Source organism: Barbus barbus (assembly GCF_936440315.1).
Source record: "Barbus barbus genome assembly, chromosome: 14".
NCBI lineage: Eukaryota > Metazoa > Chordata > Actinopteri > Cypriniformes > Cyprinidae > Barbus > Barbus barbus.
The window spans coordinates 25261634-25283115 of NC_136742.1; the positions used below are offsets into that span (position 1 = coordinate 25261634).

Genomic DNA, 21482 nt, shown 5'->3' on the forward strand with positions numbered 1-21482 from the left:
TTTTTTCAAACAATTAAAGATATGTAAATACACACACACACACACACACACACGTTGGTTTTTGTGGTTTATGGGGACTCTCCATAGGCGTAATGGTTTTTATACTGAACAAACTGTGTGTGCTATTGCCCTACACCAACCCTACACCTAAACTTAGCCCTCACAGGAAACTTTGTGCATTTTTAGATTTTCAAAAAAACACCATTTAGTATGTTTTTTAAGCCTTTTGAATTACGGGGACATAGGCAGTGTCCTCATAAACCACCTTCATATTGTAATACCTCTGTCATACCCATGTCATTATACAAATTTGTGTCCTCATAAACCACATAAACATGCACACACACACACACACACACACATACACACACACAACAATTAAAAATATGTAAATATATATATATATATATATATATATATATATAGGATAATACGTATATTTGTAATATCTTAATATACAGTGGTGGCAAAAATTATTAGAACACTAATATTTTCACCAGCTAAAAATTATTTTAAGTCAGTTCTATTTTTTGCTGTAGTGTGTCAGTAGGAAATATCAGTTTACATTTCCAAACATTTACTTTACCATTTTTTAGCTTGGGAAAATACTGTACTAGTGTTCTAATAATTTTGGCTGCCACTGTATATGTAAATCATATATTTAGATCTGATGTGATAAATGGAATTTTAGATCCTATATCATTTTAGATTTAAGACATATCTTATAAGCATGCATTATATATTTGAGCATATGCCAAACCCTCATTAAAAATGAACAAAAACAAACTCATGATTGAGTTATGAAGATATACTCACAGCTGTCCTCCTCTTCTGAAATGAGCTTCACAACATAACAAGCATAGATGAACCCAGCAAGCTGTGAAGAGAACAGAAAACAACATTGATTAGAATAATCAACTGTACTAATCTATTTGCCTATATTAAGGTTAAGTATAGTGCAGCAAACAGAACAGGAAACATTGTTTCCTGAACAGGTTTCACAATCATTCCTAGCAACCTTTTACAATGTCTGCGGTTGAACGTTGATGTTAGACCAAGGAAATAAAATGAAAAAAAAAAAAATTGCAAGAAATCTATGGGGCAGAATGGCTATTTTCAAGTGGTACAAATGGTAGCTAATGGTAAAAGTCGACTTTGTTGACCTAAAAATAAACTTTTATAACATATACACATTTAAAATGTACAGTTTTTGCTATCAACTCAATTTCATGTGGTCATTATATCAGAATAAGCAAACAAACCATCATTGAAAACTATTAGTGGTTCATTCGGTTAATTAGAGATAAAAAAGAGAGCATACTTTTAACAGAAGAGAAAGCATGCTCATATGTTTTGCTCAAATGACAGAGAATCTGAAATAATAACAGGAGAATGAAGAGATCAAAGATAGAGGGAGGTAGGCTTATTTTCATTGAGGAAACAGGTGTTGTAGCGGCGAGAGTTTTACATCAAACTGAGACACCGCCACAGGAAATGGCTCTTTAGAGCAATGAGGACAGAGCGAAGTAGAAATGTTGGAGCCTTATCCTCTCTGCCGCTCCAAAACACAGCACTTCCGAATCATAGAAGCACACGGATACACAAAGCTCTGATTTTCCTAGCTCTGAATCACTCATCAGCATCCGTGTTTAAAGAAAAAGACAGTAGGTGGCAGGCTTGGGACTTCAGCCGTGATTAAGAAGGATGAATGTGAAACGATGATGAAAAGATCGCAGCAGAATATTGAGTACTGTAAACACATTTAATGGACAAACAAAAGACTTGGATCTCTCGGAGCAGACTCTTTAAAATGCTCAGGGAGCACAGCTGTGCTTTTTATAAACCCTCTTCATCAGAGAGCCGTGTTGTTGTGTGTTACACCGGCGATTTTATAGAACCAGACTGATTGGACGTCTCTGATTGAATCAAGACAAATGATAGAGTGGGACAGCTTGAACTCCTGTCGTCTGCACTGCCAAAATAAGGTCTACAGGACCAGTGTTGGGGGAAACACAAATAAAACCCAGGTTACGTAATCAGATGAGTATATTAATATAAAATATATTAATATAATTTAATATAATTAATTTATATATTTATAAAAAATTCAATTATTATATAATGATTAAAAATATATATTAAATGGCTGAATTTGTACATTGCATCAAAGCAGCGGTGAATTTGTTCTGTTTTGGAGCTTTTAGGCTGGAGGCTGCATTTATTTGATCAAAAATACAGTAAAAACAGTACTACTGTGAAATAGTATTACAATTCAAATAACTGTTTTCTATTTTAATATATTTTAAAATGCAATTATTCCTGTGAATTTTCATCAGCCAATATTCAGTCACACAATCCTTCAGAAATCATTCTACGCTTTAATAATTTCACCAATTTTTACTTTTCAACAGTCATTTCAACCAAAATTACATTAAACTGACTTACATTACATTAAACTCAAGTTGAATTTCATATAACTTATACAAAAAGTTGAAATTGTTCAATGTATTTTGATGATTTAAAGTAATATAAAAACAAACTTTTTACAGCGCAATACGCTGATTTGATGCTCAAGAAACATTTCTTATTATTATTAACGTTGAAAACAGTTGTGCTGCTTAATATTTTTGTGGAAACAATGACATTTTTTTTTCAGGATTCTTTGATCAAAATAATAGCATTTATTTTAAGTAGATTATTTTGAAACATTCTAAATGTTTTTTATTGCCACTTTTGATAAATCTAATGCATCCTTACTGAATAAAAATATTTATTTATTTTTGAAAAAAAAGTAAGTTTCTAACACCCCCCCCCCCCCCCCCCCCCAAACTTTTAAATGGTAACATATTGGATGGATTAACACTTAAAAAAAAATCACTTTGAATGTAAAATTTATTTGTAAACCAATCAAAGCACTTTCATTAAGGACAAGGAGACATCTGGACAGAAAAAGTAACACAAAATAATGTAAGTAATGCAATTAGTCACCTTTAATTAGTAACTCAATACAATAACACATTATTTTTAAAAGTAACGTTCCCCAACACTGTGCCACAGTTGTGCTGAGAGCAAATGTACTTTGACATACTGCTAAAAAGGTCACTCAGACTTGAAATTATAATTAAGAGGCTGAGTGCCATTTGCTATTCTATGAGATACAAACTCGTGTCCCCTCAGGGAATGCTCTAGAATGCGGCCGTGTTTACAAGAATGTTTATGTATCGCCATTTCTTATCATTTGAGCAATTCATTTAACTAAACGAACTGAACAAACAGTCCAGGACTGCATTCCCGGTCCAGTCCCTCCAGATAATCACAGTACAGTGGTAAATGGGAGGAAAAGCAGATTTAGGATTCCGAGAATACCTCAAGGTCTTGCTCTCATTTACACAGAATAATGTACCACTCCCTCCTCCTTCTCAGTGGTGGTGGAGAGCATGGGGCCGCACACATGCAATCCCAATCCAGACAGGGTCATTTACATAATATTGCACAGCTATGTGAAGGACGAGGGCCCAATGTGGTGTCACCTCGTCTCAGCACATTGGCCCAGACAGTATTTTGGTTCCCGCTACCTTGGATACAGCACCCAGCGTGGATGAGGAGACAATGAAGCTAGCTACAATCTGTTTGTTTGTGTGGGGAAAGGGGCGGATCAGGGTTCAACACACACAATACAGGCTGCTCTTTTGATTACCTGATGCTATCATCTGTCCATTGTGTTTGCAAAATATGTAAACCAAATTAGCAGGATGTAAATACAGTCTGCGCTAACTGTGTGATGAAGAGTGGTGAAAAGAAACTTGCAAACTGTTTGCCCCAAACAATAAATATTTATATTTTTCTGGCCAAAATATATTTGAAATTTATGCTAATATATGTCATAAACAGCAAAGGTAAAACAAATGTATTTTAAAAATGTTATATGTTTAAGTTTAAACTTAAAATGGCAATACCGATTGAAAAATGATTTATAAAAATATAATTTAAATGACATAAATACTTATATTTTGGACAAAACAGATGTATATATAAAATGTACAAAGATATGAGATAATATAAGAAACTGAAACTTATTAAAAGTATATTTATGTAAATATAATAACTATAAAATCTACAGTAGCTGCTGTGGATTTATGTTGATTAGCAGTTTTGATACGTTTATACTGTAATATGTTTTGAAAAACTACAGTAAATACATACATTTTGGCCATTTGTTATTGTTTGCAATATATAAATATATATATTTTTATTTAATACTACACACATACACATACTTCATTGCATATAATATTTTTCTATATTTCAGAACAGAAAAATGGCCAAATGTTTGTAATCTATATGTTTATGTAAATATTAGTGCTGTCAAACGATTAATCGTGATTAATCACATCCAAAATAAAAGATTTTGTTTACATAATATATGTGTGTGTACTGTGTGTATATATATATATATATATATATATATATATATATTTATATATATATATATATATAAATACACACACATGCATTCATATATTTAAGAAAACTTTACATTTATATATTAAATATATTTATACATGATATAATTTATATGAATATAAATATATACATGTAAATACATGCAAATACTTTCAAAATATATGCTGTATGTTTGTGTCTTTACATACACATAATAAATATACACAGTACACGCACATATATTATGTATATGTGCATTTTGGATGCGATTAATCGTTTGACAGCACTATATATAATATAAATATAAATATATTTGAAAATCTACAATAACTACATAAATTGACCATTTTTTAGTTTTGAAATATAGAAAATGTATGCATGCACACAGCATAATTATGTTCAATATACTGCATTATACTAAATACTGACGAATATATATATATATATATATATATATATGAATATATATATATATATATATATACATATAAAGTTATATATATTACATATAAGTAGAAATCATATAAAGTTATAAGTTATATAAATATACTGATGTATAACTATGTTTAAAAGTAACATGTGAAATGATATGCATTAGGAAATATTAATTAATATTGTAAAAATGACACTTCTGTCTGATTAAAATCAGAGCCAAGAAAAAATACTTATTTTATTTAGTTATTACTGCCTGGAGAATGTTCACAATATAAATGGAAGGTCAAGGAAAGCTCACTGCATTGTGGGATACTGTATTCAACACAGTGAGCTCTGCTGTCATGAGCACAACAAAATTACATTCTGTAGAAATGAGTAATAATGAGAAATGAGAATAAAAGTTGCATGATGTGCTCCTCTGAAGAGCTCAGTCTGGTACACACTCACTCACTCACTCACACACTCACTTCACTCACTTCACTCACTCACTCACTCACTCACTCACTCACTCACTCACTCACTCACTCACTCACTCACTCAGAAACAGACTTTTGTTGTATTGTGTTCCTCTGCCATGTCATTCCCAATAGACAAGACTAAATTTAGATTCTATACATGTGAATAATACATGCAGGGTTTCTAAGGAGGTGCTAAATTATTGAGGACGCGTCTGGAAGCAAGCACTGATCTCGATGCAAGTATCTTAAATTTGAACCTCACGCACAAGCTTGCTCATTCTTCATCACCTGCAGTTTCGATTAATGAGTTTTAATGTTTAATATGTTTATCTTCAAAGCATGGAGCAAATTCAAATAATAATAAAAACAAACATCGGGTTTAGCGCTTTAAAAACGCAAATGTTATTTAAGCTACATCTGCTATAAAGACATACAGAAACAGGCTACATGTCTTACATGACACAGAATAGCAAACGTGCTAGTGAGTACCGTTTTACATCCGTGGAAATCAGAATAAAGAATAAACTCCCATTTAAGTGCCTATGAAGAAACAGATGAATCATCAAAACTATACATAGATAAACATAAACATGTACAGCATTATTTGAAACAGAAGTGAATTCTGACTTCGGAAATGGCTTGACAGTCTCTTCCTGCACAAGGTCATTGTTTGATCAGCCTAATACAACCACTCAAGCTTGAAATATTATGGACAGTTTTACAAACTACTACAATTTAGCCATTCACATTGAAGTAGTTTCCCTTCAGAGATATCCATCATATTAAAAAAGTGCAGTTCTGCAATTTTATTAAGAGGTTATTCCCTTAAATTTTGTCTCTGAACATGATAATAAAATGTTTTTTTTTTTTTTTTTTTTTTTTTAGTGCTGTGCTTTTAACAAAACCATCCAAAATTTCAAAATATACACTGCCATTTAAAAGTTGGGGACAGTATTTTTTTATTATTATTAATATTAATATTATTATTATTATTGTTCTTAAGTATTTTGAAATTAATGCTTTTATTCAGCAAGGATGCATTAAATTGATCACAAATACAAAAAAAACTATTTTAAATAAATAATTTCTGAAGGATCATGTGACACTGAATATTGAGAAATGGCTGCTGAAAATTCAGCTTTGCAATCACAGGAATACATTTCATTTTAAAATAGACAACAAACTTTTAAACTGTAATAATATTTCACGATATTACTGTTTTTGCTTTATTTTTGGTCATAAATAAATGGAGCCTTGGTGAGCTTAAGAGCCTTTTTTCAAAAACTTACCGCCCCAGTAAAGAATCTTACATCATCTTCTAAAATCTTTGGATGACTGGTGTTCTCATGTGTTTTTTCACTTTCACTAAGATCAGTTTCTTAGATAACCTACTTTCTTTCACTTTTTCTGGGCAGAATCACCTGGCTTAATCAATTTCGTATGTTGACACAGCATCAGTCAACCCATTTCTGTGCCAATGTGAATGCCTGCTTCAAACTGCGCTCTCGCACTTGGCGGCTTGGACTAATTCACATGTCCTTGACTTCCTCCTCGGGCGCTGGGCCTCTCTCCAGGTGGGCTGCTCACTCCTGGCTTTTATAGACTGCGCTAGTGAGCTACTTAAAATGCCAACAATCACCCATGTCCTGACGCACCAAACGTCTTCTGCAGTCTTCCAAGTGCAAACACTTATTCGGGGGGAGTCGGCGTTGTGTTCTTTTTTAACACAGTACTCTCAGCACAAATCAAGGGTGAATGGTTTATGCACTCTTTATGAAATGATTTAAATAGACAACCGTTTAGAGTGGCTGCGTTCTTGTAAAACGTGGACAGCTGACACAAAGAAATGCTGATTAGTTGGCGTCGGGGTCGTTTATGGGGTGAGAGGAGAAGTGAAGTGTTTTTTTTATGAGTCATCGTGGTAAAGTCAAACAGTTTTTTTCAGTAAAGCGGTCTTGTTTTCAAATGGATTGAATGTTGCTTGGCTCAAAACGGACAGAACATCACAAACTCGGCTAATGCCTTTGATTAGCTCTAGCTCAAGGACACAGATGCTAAAATTGTGAAAAATCTAACTTTTAAGGAGCTAGTCTGCATAAACTGACAAAATAAAAGACTGCTAGAATGAAATACAAAGCTTGAATAGCTAGTTAACTGATAATGCTAGCAATCAATCATTTCTGATGCGCAAACCTAGATATGGAATGATATTCCGGACATTATTCAAACGGAATTGCAAATTGTATTTGCAATTGCGTTTTCAATTTGTGGACGCATAAAATGTGACATAATCCAAACGCAAATGCAAATCGCGCATTACCGTTTGCATTTTCGTTTAAGCGAATGCACAGTGACTGCCAAATTTAAAATGGAAATGCAAAGTCCGTTTGCATCTGTGTTTCCCATATTTTACGAGTATTGACCCAGTCATATTTAAATAGCAATTTCAATTACCACATCTGCTTTTTCACTTTCTCAGCGTCGCGTATGTAGCCAGCCAAAACTCAAATGGAATCGCAATTCCCTTTGTATTTCCATTTCCGATGCCTTACACGGAAACCTGTCAATCAGTGTCAAGGGTGGGATTATGCTATGGGGCGTGTTCGTGTTGGGACGTGACGTCACTCACAGTCGACCGCATTTGGCGGACCATGCGTTCAATGGGTTTACGTAAAATGTGTTGATCAGAAGATCGGGAAGTTTTTTTATGTACAATTTTCATTTAATCTCGTAATGGAGAAGTCAATTACAAAGTCAAATACAATTTGCAATTCCGTTTGAATAATGTCCGGAATATCATTCCATACCTAGAGTTAAAGGTTTGTTCAAATTCTTAACCATAGGTTTTACAGGCAACATCGAGTCATTTCAGTGAGAGATTCGTTCATTTTGTGCTGACCGCACATGCGCAACATCCTGCTAGTTCTTTACAGGAAACAGAAATGATTAGTTCACCTCCTGAGTCTTTGGAGTATGAGTCGCTCGTTCTTTTGTCATGTGACAGCAGTATTGGATACAGAAACTAGTTAACAATTCCCAATCTTCCTTACAATTACAGTTATGTGATGCGCTTCTGGTCTCAAATTTACGCTTTTTTATTTCTTACAATATATACATTTGTGAATTTTTGTCATGATGGTTAACATGTGATAATAAAGAGTTGGCTTTAAAATGTATCCGTATTATGAGGAAAAATCACTTTGATAAAGCAAAGATATCTCCACATAATAGCATAAAGTTAATAATATGTAATGTTTGTGTTTGTTGTAAGATACTGAGCCGGGAAGCGGGCACGTGAGAGAAGAACGAATGACTAAAACCAAAGACTTGAGAGATAAACTAATGAATTCTGTTTCCGGAACTGCATAGCATAATAGCCTAAGGGGCTGGATGAATGAAAATGGACTCAAATCAATTCTATTTCCGGGACACACTGCAAAGCTTCAGTTTATTTGAATGTGATGTGACAAACGAATGAACGGAAACGAAAAGACTGTATAACCTGAAACAATGAATTAATAGTTTCTGTTTTTCATAATGTGGCCTTTGTTGCAATATTGTTTTTGTTTTTTTATTCGAAACATGACGCAAGTAGGCGTGTTGTGGAATTTGGCTATTAACATGTAACATTTTAATTATATTTTGCTGAAATGAACGAAATCACTCAAAAAAAGATTTGTTAATTTTCATGTAGGAGATTCAAAGATCTGAGTCAGTAAAATGATCCAAAATTTATACATTATATGGTACGAGAGTGGCCTCTAGAGAAGTAATCACTGACACCTCGTGCTGTTTGTTTTGACACTCAAGACTAAACGCAACACCGAGCGGGACACTTCAGATGTGCATATGAAATGGACAATGAAACCGTGCATATACAGTATACTACAGTACATGCTTTCATATCAATAAAAAGTAATTCATATGCTGACTAGATGTTGCATGAGTGGAGAACAGAAGTGTGAGGCAAAAGAGAGGACGCTAATGTAGTACCTCAAGTGGTTATAACAATGTGACAGAAATACCCAATGTCCGACCCAAATGTTTAATGTCTTGATAGTTCTTTTTGCATTCGTTTATGTTCACTTGGTCACTTTTATGCATGCGTTAGCCAGCAAAGTTGCAGATAAAAAGCTTGTGGCGTTAGAAAGTAAATTTATACGTTCATGCAGCTGGCAGAAACGTGTTAATTTGTGTTAATTTCAACTTTTAGTAACACATTTTCAACTTTTAAAGTTGCATCTTTTAACTTTACTTATTGCACTTTGAACTAGCATTCATTTAAACAATGCAAATAATCCAGCAGCATGTACTTTGAAAATGCACCACATAACAGAACAGACTATTTTATTAGAGATGAATGTTCCAGACTTTGACTGTAAGTGTTTTAATTGGGTCATTTGCTGTGGGCTACAGCGGTACCAGACATGCCATCTTTGACCTTCTTACTGTGCCACCACCAGTCTTAGAACAAAACGTGCCGAAGGAACAAAAGAATTAAACATTCAAAGCCTCATTTACAATTCAGATCATCTAAGATAAATGTCAGACTATTTCCAATCACAAGCACAAACACTGATTATTTGTTAAAACATTACAAATGATTTAGTCCTTGTGCTTTCGGAAAGTCACTTTTTGAACTATATGGCATATCCCCTCTATATGCCTTTAGTCCTCGGAAGAAACCAATTTCAGTGCTGACCTCCTTGGGCCTCATCCACCCGGCTGTTAATCTGAATTAGACGCAGTACATTAGCGCGGCTAAGGCCACGCTATAGCTCGGAGCTAGCAAAGAGAAGTCTTGTTAGGAAAGCTAAATGAACCTTTTAAGCTTTTTAATCACGGCTAAGAACTTCCTTCATTCACTGCCTTGAGTTCTTGGCTCCTAAAGTGTGGTTTGGTAAGAAACAAAAAGGGATCTGGGGTTTTTAAGGCAACAAAGATAAATATAATTGGCTAAACCTGTGTTACTAATCAAATGATGCTAGTATAAATTAACAACAACAGAAAAATGCTTCTCAAAAAAACAAAAACATGGTATTAATATGGTACTCCATAGTGCATAAAAGAACACAACATTACTTTATTTCAGATTGCTACTTAAAATAAAATGTAAACTAGTGATCTATAAATTAATTAATTAATCAAAACATAACACCTTAACAGGCACCTTGCAACTACCTAAACAGCCTAGCAAATGATCTTTTAGACAATTTATATATTTAATAAACATATTTAATTAAATTATGAATGTTTAATTTAAAACAATTATTAAAGCTGCAGTCCGTGATTTTTAGGGTTAAAAATGATCCGAAATCGATATTTGAGCAAGTACATAACCAGCCAGTGTTACTTTAGCCCGAATCACAACGGTTAGTTTATAACAATGTTTTCTAATTTGAGTGGTACGGGTAGGTTTTTGCGGGAAATTCGAGCATGGTACTGCATCATTATGTCACGTCTGTAAACATAAAGAAGTTGTCCCGGCTAGTAGGCTATGTGAAGATCGTTTATAGCCTAGCAGCTAGAATGATTAAACGTATCATTTTGATGGCGGATTGTAATCCAGAAAGGATTATGTGTTTATGAAACACATGTGAATTAAAAAATTAAATTATATTCATTTAGTTTTAAATGTGCTTCTGATTACAGATAGCCTGGGATTACACAAGATTTGTATTTTAAAGAAAACCAGTTCGAAGGGTGCATAATTTGCTTTCTGGGTTAAAAGAATTTCTTAATATGAAATTTGAATGACAATTAGAGATTAGACTGTACAGAAACCGAAATCTACACGCTAATACACATGATACTCATTGTCACACAATGCTGATGTTGTTAGCATTAATAATTTGAGAATAAAGTATAGCAATAATAATAATTTGCACGGTTAGATGTGATATAAACTAACCGATCGTTAGATTTAATTGCCATTGGTAGCGCGATTTATTGTAATGCTTTTTTCCTCAGTTGGTCAGAACAAACGTGGCAGACTTGTTACTTACTTGTTCAGAAGACAATATACGGTGAAAATTCTTATTTGAGTCATATATTCCAAGATGTAGGCTAGAATCTGTGATTCCGTAGTAAAGTATCCACACCGGTGTGGTGACTGACAGACTGACACACATACTCCTCAAAACATTAGATTAATCCACGCTGAAGCCGTGCCAGAGCACAACCACACGCATGGAAGATAATTCCGTACAGAGCTGCAATTCCAGGTTTTCAAACAGAGATGGCGACAAAGAGGCAAAACTTACGTACTGCGGCTTTAAATAAAGTAAATATTATTATTTAAAATCCCTTCAGCAACACCAAAGCCAAGAAGCCAAGACTGCAGCCTCTTCCACATGCTTTAGTAATTTCTTCTTCAAAAATCATCAATAACAGACTTAATTCTCTATCTATTGTTGCCAAAGTTTTTCAAAAGGGCAGCAATCCATGAGTCAGTGCTACGCGCCAAGAGTTTGCGCTTTGTTGACAATTGGCAGAATTTGTCAGTGATAGTGGGGAAGGAACACAAAAAAGAGAGTAAAGCAGACACTTTCATCACAACTGCTTTGATTTCCGAACAACACATCACACCCAATTTTCCACTTTCACAATTGAGCAGGCACTTAGCCAGAGGGAATAGGCTTCTCCATGACAAAGTAGCACCCGATGCTCATAGAGGAAGCTCTTCTTGAGAAGAGACACACAACACAGACCTCCACAGACTACAGAATGATGGTGAACTTGCCGTGGCAAGAAAGGAGCGAATCAAGAAATCACACCTCTGTGTCCCCTATGAACTCTTCAATACAAAGAATGGGGATCGGAAAGGAAGCAATTTTATTCCATCTGGAGTAAAGGTTTCTTTCTTAAGATGGATACTGTATGTAAGGAGTCTGACAGCAGGATAGAGAGCAGCTTTCTGCATTTTATTATTTACTATATAGAACTTTCCTTATTTATAACATATGCGATTCACAATGGTCATGTGTTCTTTTAGGGTGAATCTCAAATATACATGTATATTTTACACCAAAAGTATGAGAAATTAAGATTTTGCATAAAAACAAAACCAACTTATTTGAAATTATTAATAAAAATAACTCATTAGCTGTTGGTTATTGTAGCTTAGCATTTTTAATTGTTGCTTTAAAGAAAATATGCTGAACACTCGCTGTCTGTCGTTAGTAAATATAGGGTCAATAAAACTTATTATATAAAACTGTCTATTCATTTTATGTTGGGGAATTGAACATAAAAACACGTTAGCTTTAAAAGATCGAACAAACCAACGATTAGCAAATAATTAAAAATGCAAAAATATACATCAGGATTTTTTACATTACAGTAATGAGAATTGTGGGGGGAGGGGAGTTGTTTAATTACATTTTATTCAAGAAAATGAAAAAGAAATGTGATTAAAGAAAATTACACACATTATTTTTAATGCATTTCATTAATTACTAAATTACATTAATGAGAATGTAATGAGAATCATCAATGAAAATAATTAGAATTCCAAACAAATGAAAAAGGTTTGTTATGCAAATTATCACAATGCAAAAAATAAATAAAAAACAAAAAATATTTCTATTGTATTGTATGTAAAAAAAGAAGAAGAAAGGTTTCATGAGATCAACCCATGAAAAAATATATATTCATATAATATAATGTAATATAACATCCTTCATAGATAGGCAACCTGCTTCTTCCCTGCTGTGAGGGATTTATGCATTTCAGCTCTGGTGTTTCTGCTAAATTTTTACTGGCTTCAGCAGAGCTGCTTTTCCTTCACTTGATGCTAATACATATCGTGGCCCTGAGCTCCCAGCTCCATTGTGCCTGGATTGATTGTCTGCTGTAAAAGCCGACTCTCCAAGTAAAGAGCATAATTGCTCTGTGTTTACAGTAATGAATTCAGACATCTCATTGATCTTGACAAAATAATGTTTGAATACCTGCTCTGCAAAGCGGCTGCCAAGAGTGCCAAAGGCCTGGAGCGCGTTGGTGTATGCTCACTTGCATTTCCGGTTTTGCACTCTGCAAAGTGACAAAAATGCCACCAGGAGTGATGCTACTGAGTTGTGACCTCCATAAAAAATGGCATAAAACATACAAATCATAACAGCAGCCTTATGAGTTGTTCAGACAGCCGAAGGAAGCAGGAAGGAAAATTTGCGCACTGAATAAGACACATGACATAACGCTTAGCAGACCTCATGGCCTCCTGACGTGTTAGCGCTCATATTTTAGAAGGAAAAGATGGGTGGTGGGCAGGTGTCCAGCTGAGATCGAGAGGTCAGGCATCGCTCGGAGCAAAGCCGTAACGACTCTTGGATAATTGCTTCAGTGACCTCCTGAAGCCCTCCATCAGTAATGGCAATTTTATAACACACCAGAGATATTTCCTTTCCTGCTCGAGTATAACTGGGTAAGTGAAAGGTTCTATCCTGACAAACAGAGGAACAGAGAAAAGGATTTAAAGCTGAAGCCTGCAGGCAGTGGGTTGGTTGATATTGGATAGCGAGGCTACTGGAAGGTTAAAAAAAACAAAAAACTTGCAAGTGATTCCAGTAAATAAATTGCATGTTTGTTTTGACAGGGTTTTGGAATAATCTCTCTATGTCATCACACACGCAACATAGAAAACAACATCTCTGCCTACAATAACTGATGACAGACAGTTATTTGGTTTCAGTCTGACAACCGAGTCCAGCCGCTAATACTGTGAATCATACATGTAGAATATTGATCTTGGTCCAGACTCTGATGTGTGAGTGAAAGGCTCTTCTTCATCACACAAGTCATTAATCTGTATTCAGTATGAGCATTCAGATGAGATAAACTTCTAAAGATTTGAACAATTCCCTTTCTTGCTGGATTTGTCTTTAATGCTAGCGCTGAAAAAAAATCAGCTTCAAACCCATATACGTATATATTTTAGCACTGTGATTATGCAAAGTTTGAGTCGGTAAGAATTTTACAGTAATACTGTAATATAGATTTTAGAATTTTGTAAGAATAGATTTTTTTTTCTGATTTGCAATAACAGCCTAATATTACCAATTTTAATTATGCTGGGTTCAAAAATCTAAAAACAAACAAACAAACAAAAACCACCTTTCCTCATGTACCATTTTTTTTGTAAAAAATTATAGTTTAAATTAATTCCTAAATTAATTTTAAATCTTCAAAAGAGTGGAAAAAGTAATGTCTTAAGAACCATTTATACAAGTAAAAATCTAAGAACTGAACAAATAGTTGTAACCTGCCTCAGAGGAAGATAGGAATCATGTCTTTGTAGCTGTTTTTCTGATGTTTAAGTCAATAAAAGTCAAAGTATACATTTATTGAGAAAGAGAAAGCTGTGGACTCCATGTTGGTATACAGACAAAGATAATAAGAAAAAAAAAAAAAATGACAAAGATATCCAACATTACCACACAAACACACACAAAAAAAAAAAAAAAAAGCTAGGTATTCACATCATATTTTGTCAGAAAGTGTGACATGCAAAAGCAAAACATCACCCCAAAATTAGTAAGAAGAAACAAGTATTGGATTTAATTCTGCAAATATGATGAAGAACATTGTTATCAAAGTGCTGCTTAAGTTACTCAGTATTAACTTATTGAATAAGTTTCTAAATATAACACTCACAATTGTTCTGAATTTATAATATATAACCAGCTCTGCTCAGCTGACTCCTGTCAGCTTTCTGCTCATGCCGTGTGTGATGTTTGAGTAATAGGCCTCCGCCATTCAGCCGCAGTCACTGATTTCTCTGACTTATCAGATGAGATGCTCGGCCATGTCAGCCGGGCCGGCGATATCAGACCTCCTGTCACTCAGCCGAGGCCCGCGTCGTTACTCACTCCGCCAGAGTGACAGAGAAAATAGCAAGACAAGAAAGAGAATGAAAGGGGTCAACAAATGGATAAAAAGAAACAAAAATAGACTTTGAATAAGATCACTGGGGAGTTCGCCTAGTGTTGACATTTACGAGAGCTGATGGCAATCGCCTGCCGCAGTGGCATCTGCCATGCTGATGATTTGCCGAGCACAACTCATCCTCGCCACCAAATTAAGTCTTGAATCGAAATTGGCCATGGCAATAGGTTTCCATAGAGGTCTTGAGGGATTGGCAAGTAATGAGGTCGATTGATTTTCTTCTCCTCTGGGTGTTTTGTTTTGTCAAAACAGTTACCTATTCTTCTTTAGGCGCTCCATAAATAGTTCATCGACTGACAGCTTAAGAAGGGTTATTGTTGTTGTTTTAATATAAATGCTAAAGGATGTTCACATTTGCATAATGGCTAATGGGAGATGGAAGCATTCATTTTTAAATGCCTTTTTGACAAAAGAAAGCTCACATGATCTGGAGTCACTAGTTAGATGAGCTAAAACTTTTTCATTGTTGAAAAAAACACCCATTATATAGTACATCCCAAACAAACAAATAAATGCAGAATAAAATAAAAAAAATAATAAAAATAAAAATAAATAAAATTAATTACAATTAAAATTAAATTAAAATTATATTTAATTTAAAATATATTCAAAAATATTGACCTAATTGAACTAACTACATAAATAATTAAATAAAATGCAAAACATTCTATCATTGGACTATAGGGATCAAGGTGGTTTACAAGTTGCTTTTTAATTTCTGGCCTATCATCATGTTCCATGAGCATCTTGAAACTCCATTCTGTCAAGCTGTTTTTTTAACACAAAAACATCCCAAACAAAACATGCATTTGAACATGGATCCAGCTCACTCATTGACTTTATTTCAGGAAAAAAAGGGTTAAAATATATACCATAGATAACAATCAGCTTTGTCAGAGTTTGAAAAATCACTTTTGAGCGGATAATCCTTTTAGCCTTTCTGCAATGATTGCATTCAGTTTGATTCAGTGTTTGTCTTTTCCCATTCGATGCAGCACACATTTCCCTCACGAACCTGGCACTCACCTTTCCTTCATTTTCTTATCATTGCCACAAATATCTCAGAACAATGGGCATAGAAATGAACAGCGGAAGGTGAGACACGTCTAGGTTCAGCTGCTGAAATAAATGTGTGGGCTTGGGATCCCAATCAGTCATCCTGAGAATTCAGAAAGCAAGCAGTATTAAACCGGCTACCCTGAGAAAATCGAGCAAGGATCTCCCTCCATGCATCTCAAGAGATGCCACACCGGGAGAATTGTTAGCACACAGGGGGTTATGCAAATTCTACCACTCAATCAACAGACTTAATAGGAAAAAGGTACATAAAACCCAGAAAAGCGGGGCTATTAATAAGGCAAATATGATACAAACAGCTTTAAGCAGGGTATAAGAAATTGAGGAAATCTCGGATCAAGAAAGCTTGTTCGTTTAATGTCGACACTAATGCACTCAGGATCAAAGCTCCTCACTAAACAACTAAATACTAATTAAGGCAATATATTCACAATATATTTGTGAAGATCTTGCTGCTAATGTAAAATTAAGCAACATTATTGCTTTTTATTTGGCCATTAAGTTCCTCCTTTATATTAGTTTTGCTCTGTGTGTTAGGAAATATCTAATTAAGTCTCTAAATTAAAAAGTAGCAAAAACAGCTCTGAATAATTTTTGTGAAACAGTGGAAATGGTTTATTTAAATCACTTAATTCAAAAATCTGATTCAGTTGCATCACTCAAAATATTTACAGAAGGGTCTGTGAAGCATTTGTCATGTATTGGAATGTTTTAGTAAATCATATGCAGATAATATTTATAATTATACTAGTAATTTATAATAACACTAAATAATTGTATATTGGTGAATAGACATTTTACTTTACCTTGCAGCATTAAACACTTCTTGAATCTACTTGGTAGCTGTTCTTTTTGGTTTATAAAAAATAATAATAATAATAATAATAATAGTAATAATAAAATAAATAGATGCAGAGGCCAAGTTTGGTTAAAAAATAAATATTTTAATTTTTTTAAATAAGCAAATAAATATTTTATTTTACATTAAATAAATACTATAAAATAAATACATGAACAAATATTTAAATTAACATACGTAAGTAAATAAATTTATTTATTTTACATTAAATAAGTACAATAAAATAAATATTTAATATTGAGTTAAAATAAATATATTTGTTAATTTATAAATAAGTAAATATATATATACAGTATATTTTACATTAATTTGAACAATCTATCTATCTATCTATCTATCTATCTATCTATCTATCTATCTATCTATCTATCTATCTATCTATCTATCTATCTATCTATCTATCTATCTATCTATCTATCTATCTATCTAATTATTCTTAATAAAATTAATTCTATTAATTTTAATTCTTCAGCAAACTCATTTTAAGATACACTAAATAGTCTAAACAGAGATTTGTTTTTGGTTATAACACCCTGCCCTAGTACAGGCAATCGAGACCTGCAGAGCATAACGATAACTCTAGCATCAATAAGATGATGCACTGTAATTGAACAAGGCTTGATTGATTATGAGAGTCACTGCTAATGTTCTCAGAAGCTCATCGGTATAGCTGCTAATAGAGGCTTTCATTTGGCTGGACTCTCTGGCTACGGCTGCCAGTTGAGAAGCACGCAGGTTTGGGACAAGTATAATAACGAAGAGGAGGTGACTCAAAATCACCAGCTGTCAGAAGACAGCATAAGTCCGACAAACCCGGCATGACCCAGTCATCTTAGCAGAGGCCTGTTACAATCCTCTGCATGAGAACAGAGACTGGGACTCGACACAAACAGGGACTAGCTGAAATTTCTGTTAGCATATGTCACGCCACACAGATATGACAACTGATGTGAAGGTAAGCACCAGGATGAGAATCCGCCCAGCGCCCACATAGCAGAGATTACTATGACGTGAAATTTTCATAGTCCACATGCTTTAGCTGCTCACTATCATTACTGTAAAGTCTGTGTAATAGAGATGGCATTTAATGTTTAAAATAGCATGCAAGATGAATAAAAAGCAATCGTACGAGGTACTGAAGCTCACATTGCAGCTCCTAGTGAGATGACTTGCTGTCTACGTAGCTAGCTTCTGAAGAAACAAACTAACAAATTAACCATATCTAAACTTTCTATTTGTCAAAGAGTACAGAAAAAGATGGTATAATAATCAGAATCAGAATCAGAATGAGCTTTATTGGCCAGGTATGTTTACACATACGAGGAATTTGTTATAGTGACAGAAGCTCCACATTGCAACAGAAGACAGCAACAGGACAGGACACAGATAATAAAAGAATAAAAGAATAATATACAAAAATACAAATTGGCAATGTACAAAATAGCAAAAACACAATATATATTATAGACAATTATGTGTGTACAGGTCTGATATGTGCAAATTTGAAATGAAAAAATAAGTATGTGTGGTGAATAAATAATGTATAATAGAGTTGTGTGTTCCACGTTTTGTGTCAAGTGTTCATGAGATGGATTGCCTGAGGGAAGAAACTGTTTCTGTGTCTGGTCGTTCTGGTTCTCAGAGCTCTGAAGCGTCGACCAGATGGTAACAGTTCAAAGAGGGAGTCTGCTGGATGTGAGGGGTCCAGACTGATTTTGCCAGCCCTTTGGCTCACTCTGGATAAGTACAGTTCTTGGAGAGTGGGGAGGGTTGTACCAATGATTCGCTCAGCAGTCCGGACTATCCTCCGTAGTCTTCTGAGGTCAGATTTGGTAGCTGAGCTGAACCAGACAGTTATTGAGGTGCAGAGGATGGATTCAATGATGGCAGAGTAGAACTGTTTCAGCAAGTCCTGTGGCAGGTTGAACTTCCTCAGCTGGCAAAGGAAGTACAACCTCTGCTGGGCCTTTTTCACAATGGACTCAATGTGACTGTCCCACTTCAGGTCATGAGAAGTTGTGGTGTCCAGGAATCTGAATGACTCCACTGTTGTTACAGTGCTGTTCATGATGGTGAGTGGGAGGAGAGCAGGGGGGTTTCTCCTGAAGTCCACGATCATCTCCACAGTCTTGAGCGTGTTAAGCTCCAGGGTGTTAAGACTGCACCAGACAGCCAGCTCTTTAACCTCCTGTCTGTAAGCAGACTCGTCACCATCCTGGATGAGGCCAATCAGTGTGGTGTCGTCTGCAAACTTCAGGAGCTTGACAGAGAGGTCTTTAGATGTGCAGTTGCTGGTGTAGAGGGAGAAGAGCAGTGGGGAGAGAATGCAGCCCTGAGGAGCTCCAGTGCTGATGGTGCGGGCGTTGGATGAGAATTTTCCCAGCATCACTAGCTGCTGCCTGTATAGCAGGAAGCTGGTGATCCACTGACAGACAGAAGTGGAGACGGAGTGTCATTTTATTCTGAAGGGTGTCCGGGATGATGGTGTTAAAAGCGGAGCTGAAGTCTACGAACAGGATCCTCACATAAGTCCCTGGTCTGTCCAGATGCTGCAGGATGAAGTGCTGTCCCATGTTGACTGCATCATCCACAGACCTGTTTGCTCTGTAGGCAAACTGCAGGGGGTCCAGTGGAGGCCTTTAGATAAGCCAAAACCAGTCTTTCAAATTATTTCATGGCCACAGATGTAAGAGCCACAGGTCTGTAGTCATTAAGTCCAGTAATTTTGGGTTTCTTTGGGAGGGGGATGATGGTGGAGCGTTTGAAGCATGAGGGGACTTCGCACAGCTCCAGTGATCTGTTGAAGATCTGTGTGAAGATGGGGGCCAGCTGATCAGCACAGATTTTTAGGCAGGCTGGTGACACACCATCTGGACCTGGTGATTTACTTCTGTCTGAGTTTTGCAGTGAACCATGGTTTTTAATACAGGTTTTGCAGATTTAAGTTTCTGCCAGTAGGTCGGTATGAGATGAACCAAACAGTGATCAGAGAGTCCTAAAGCTGCCCGTGGGACAGAGTGATATGCGTCCTTTATCGCTGTGTAACAGTGATCCAATATATTACTGTCTCTGGTGGGACATGTGATGTGCTGTCTGTATTTAGGCAGTTTGCGGGAGAGATTTGCTTTATTAAAGTCCCCGAGAATGATTAAAACAGAGTACGGGTGTTTTTGTTCAGTGTCTGTGATCAGATCAGTGAGTTTCTGTAAAGCTGTGCTCACGTGCGCTTGTGGTGGAATGTAGATACTCACGAGAATGAACAAACAAATCTCCCGGGGCGAATAGAATGGCTTGCAGTCTGTCCGGTATGTCGCGATTCAGTCAGGTTTCCGTGAAACACAGAGTTAGAAAAATCCTTGCTTGTCTGGGAGAGCAGAAGGAGTTCATCCGTTTTGTTGGGTAGAGAGCGGAGATTCGCCAGATGGATGCTAGGCAACGCCATTCTAAATCCGTGCTGACGAAGCTTCACAAGCGCGCCGGATCACTTCCCCCGTCTGCGCGTCCTGAAGCGTTTGACCAGAGCTACGGCTCCGCCAACTACAATGTCCAGAAAAACGTCAGAATAATCAAAATCCGGTGAAAGATTTTGTGGTGTGTTTTGCCGATTGTTCAGCAGGTCATCCCTGGTAAAACTGATCGTGTTTGAGAAACAAAAAACAGGAAAAACAAACAAAAACAGTACAAACACTTAAGAGCAAAGCACTGTAGCTGCCATCTGCGGCGCCATATTAGATATATTTTATTTTTATTATTTATAATAATAAAAGTTTCTTGAACCACAAATCAGCATATTAGAATGATTTCTGAAGGATCATGTGAAGGCGTCAGTGCTAAATTCATCTTTGCCATCATAGGAATATAAAAAAAAAAAATTTAAATTATTGAAATTAAATTATTAATGCTATCAAGAATCAGACACTTCTTTCAAAAAAATAAAAAAAAATAATACATATAGGACCTTTTCATTTGCAGTGTGAACAAGGGGGAAATAAAAAATTCTTGTAAATATTTTCTTAGCTAGAGAGATGCTCACAAAAACCCTGAAATAGAGGCCTGAAATAATAACAAATAAATCATTTAAAAAATAATCACACAAGAGGTCAAAGAAGAAACACTTATGTCATCATACCACAGAGAGAAAAAATTAATTAACAGAAAAGATCTGAGTGATCATAATGCATCACCCAAAGGACAACTAGCTCTGGTCATTCCAGATCTACACCAGTGCTCTCATTGGTGGAGGAGTGGGAGGAGACAAGCAATCA

At 35.4% G+C, this 21482-nt stretch overlaps 1 protein-coding gene across 2 annotated transcripts in view; it reads right to left on the minus strand.

Moving 5' to 3' along the window:
• LOC306879966 (sodium/potassium-transporting ATPase subunit beta-1-interacting protein 2) overlaps nt 1–21482 on the minus strand; it is a gene marked incomplete at both ends in the record, with an annotated part of 195642 nt that overhangs the window by 18553 nt on the left and 155607 nt on the right. For both annotated transcript variants that reach the window (XM_079433195.1, XM_079433196.1), the window contains one exon: nt 817–877. In XM_079433195.1, the coding sequence (XP_079289321.1) occupies nt 817–877 (61 nt within the window). The remainder of the gene's footprint in view (nt 1–816; nt 878–21482) is intronic.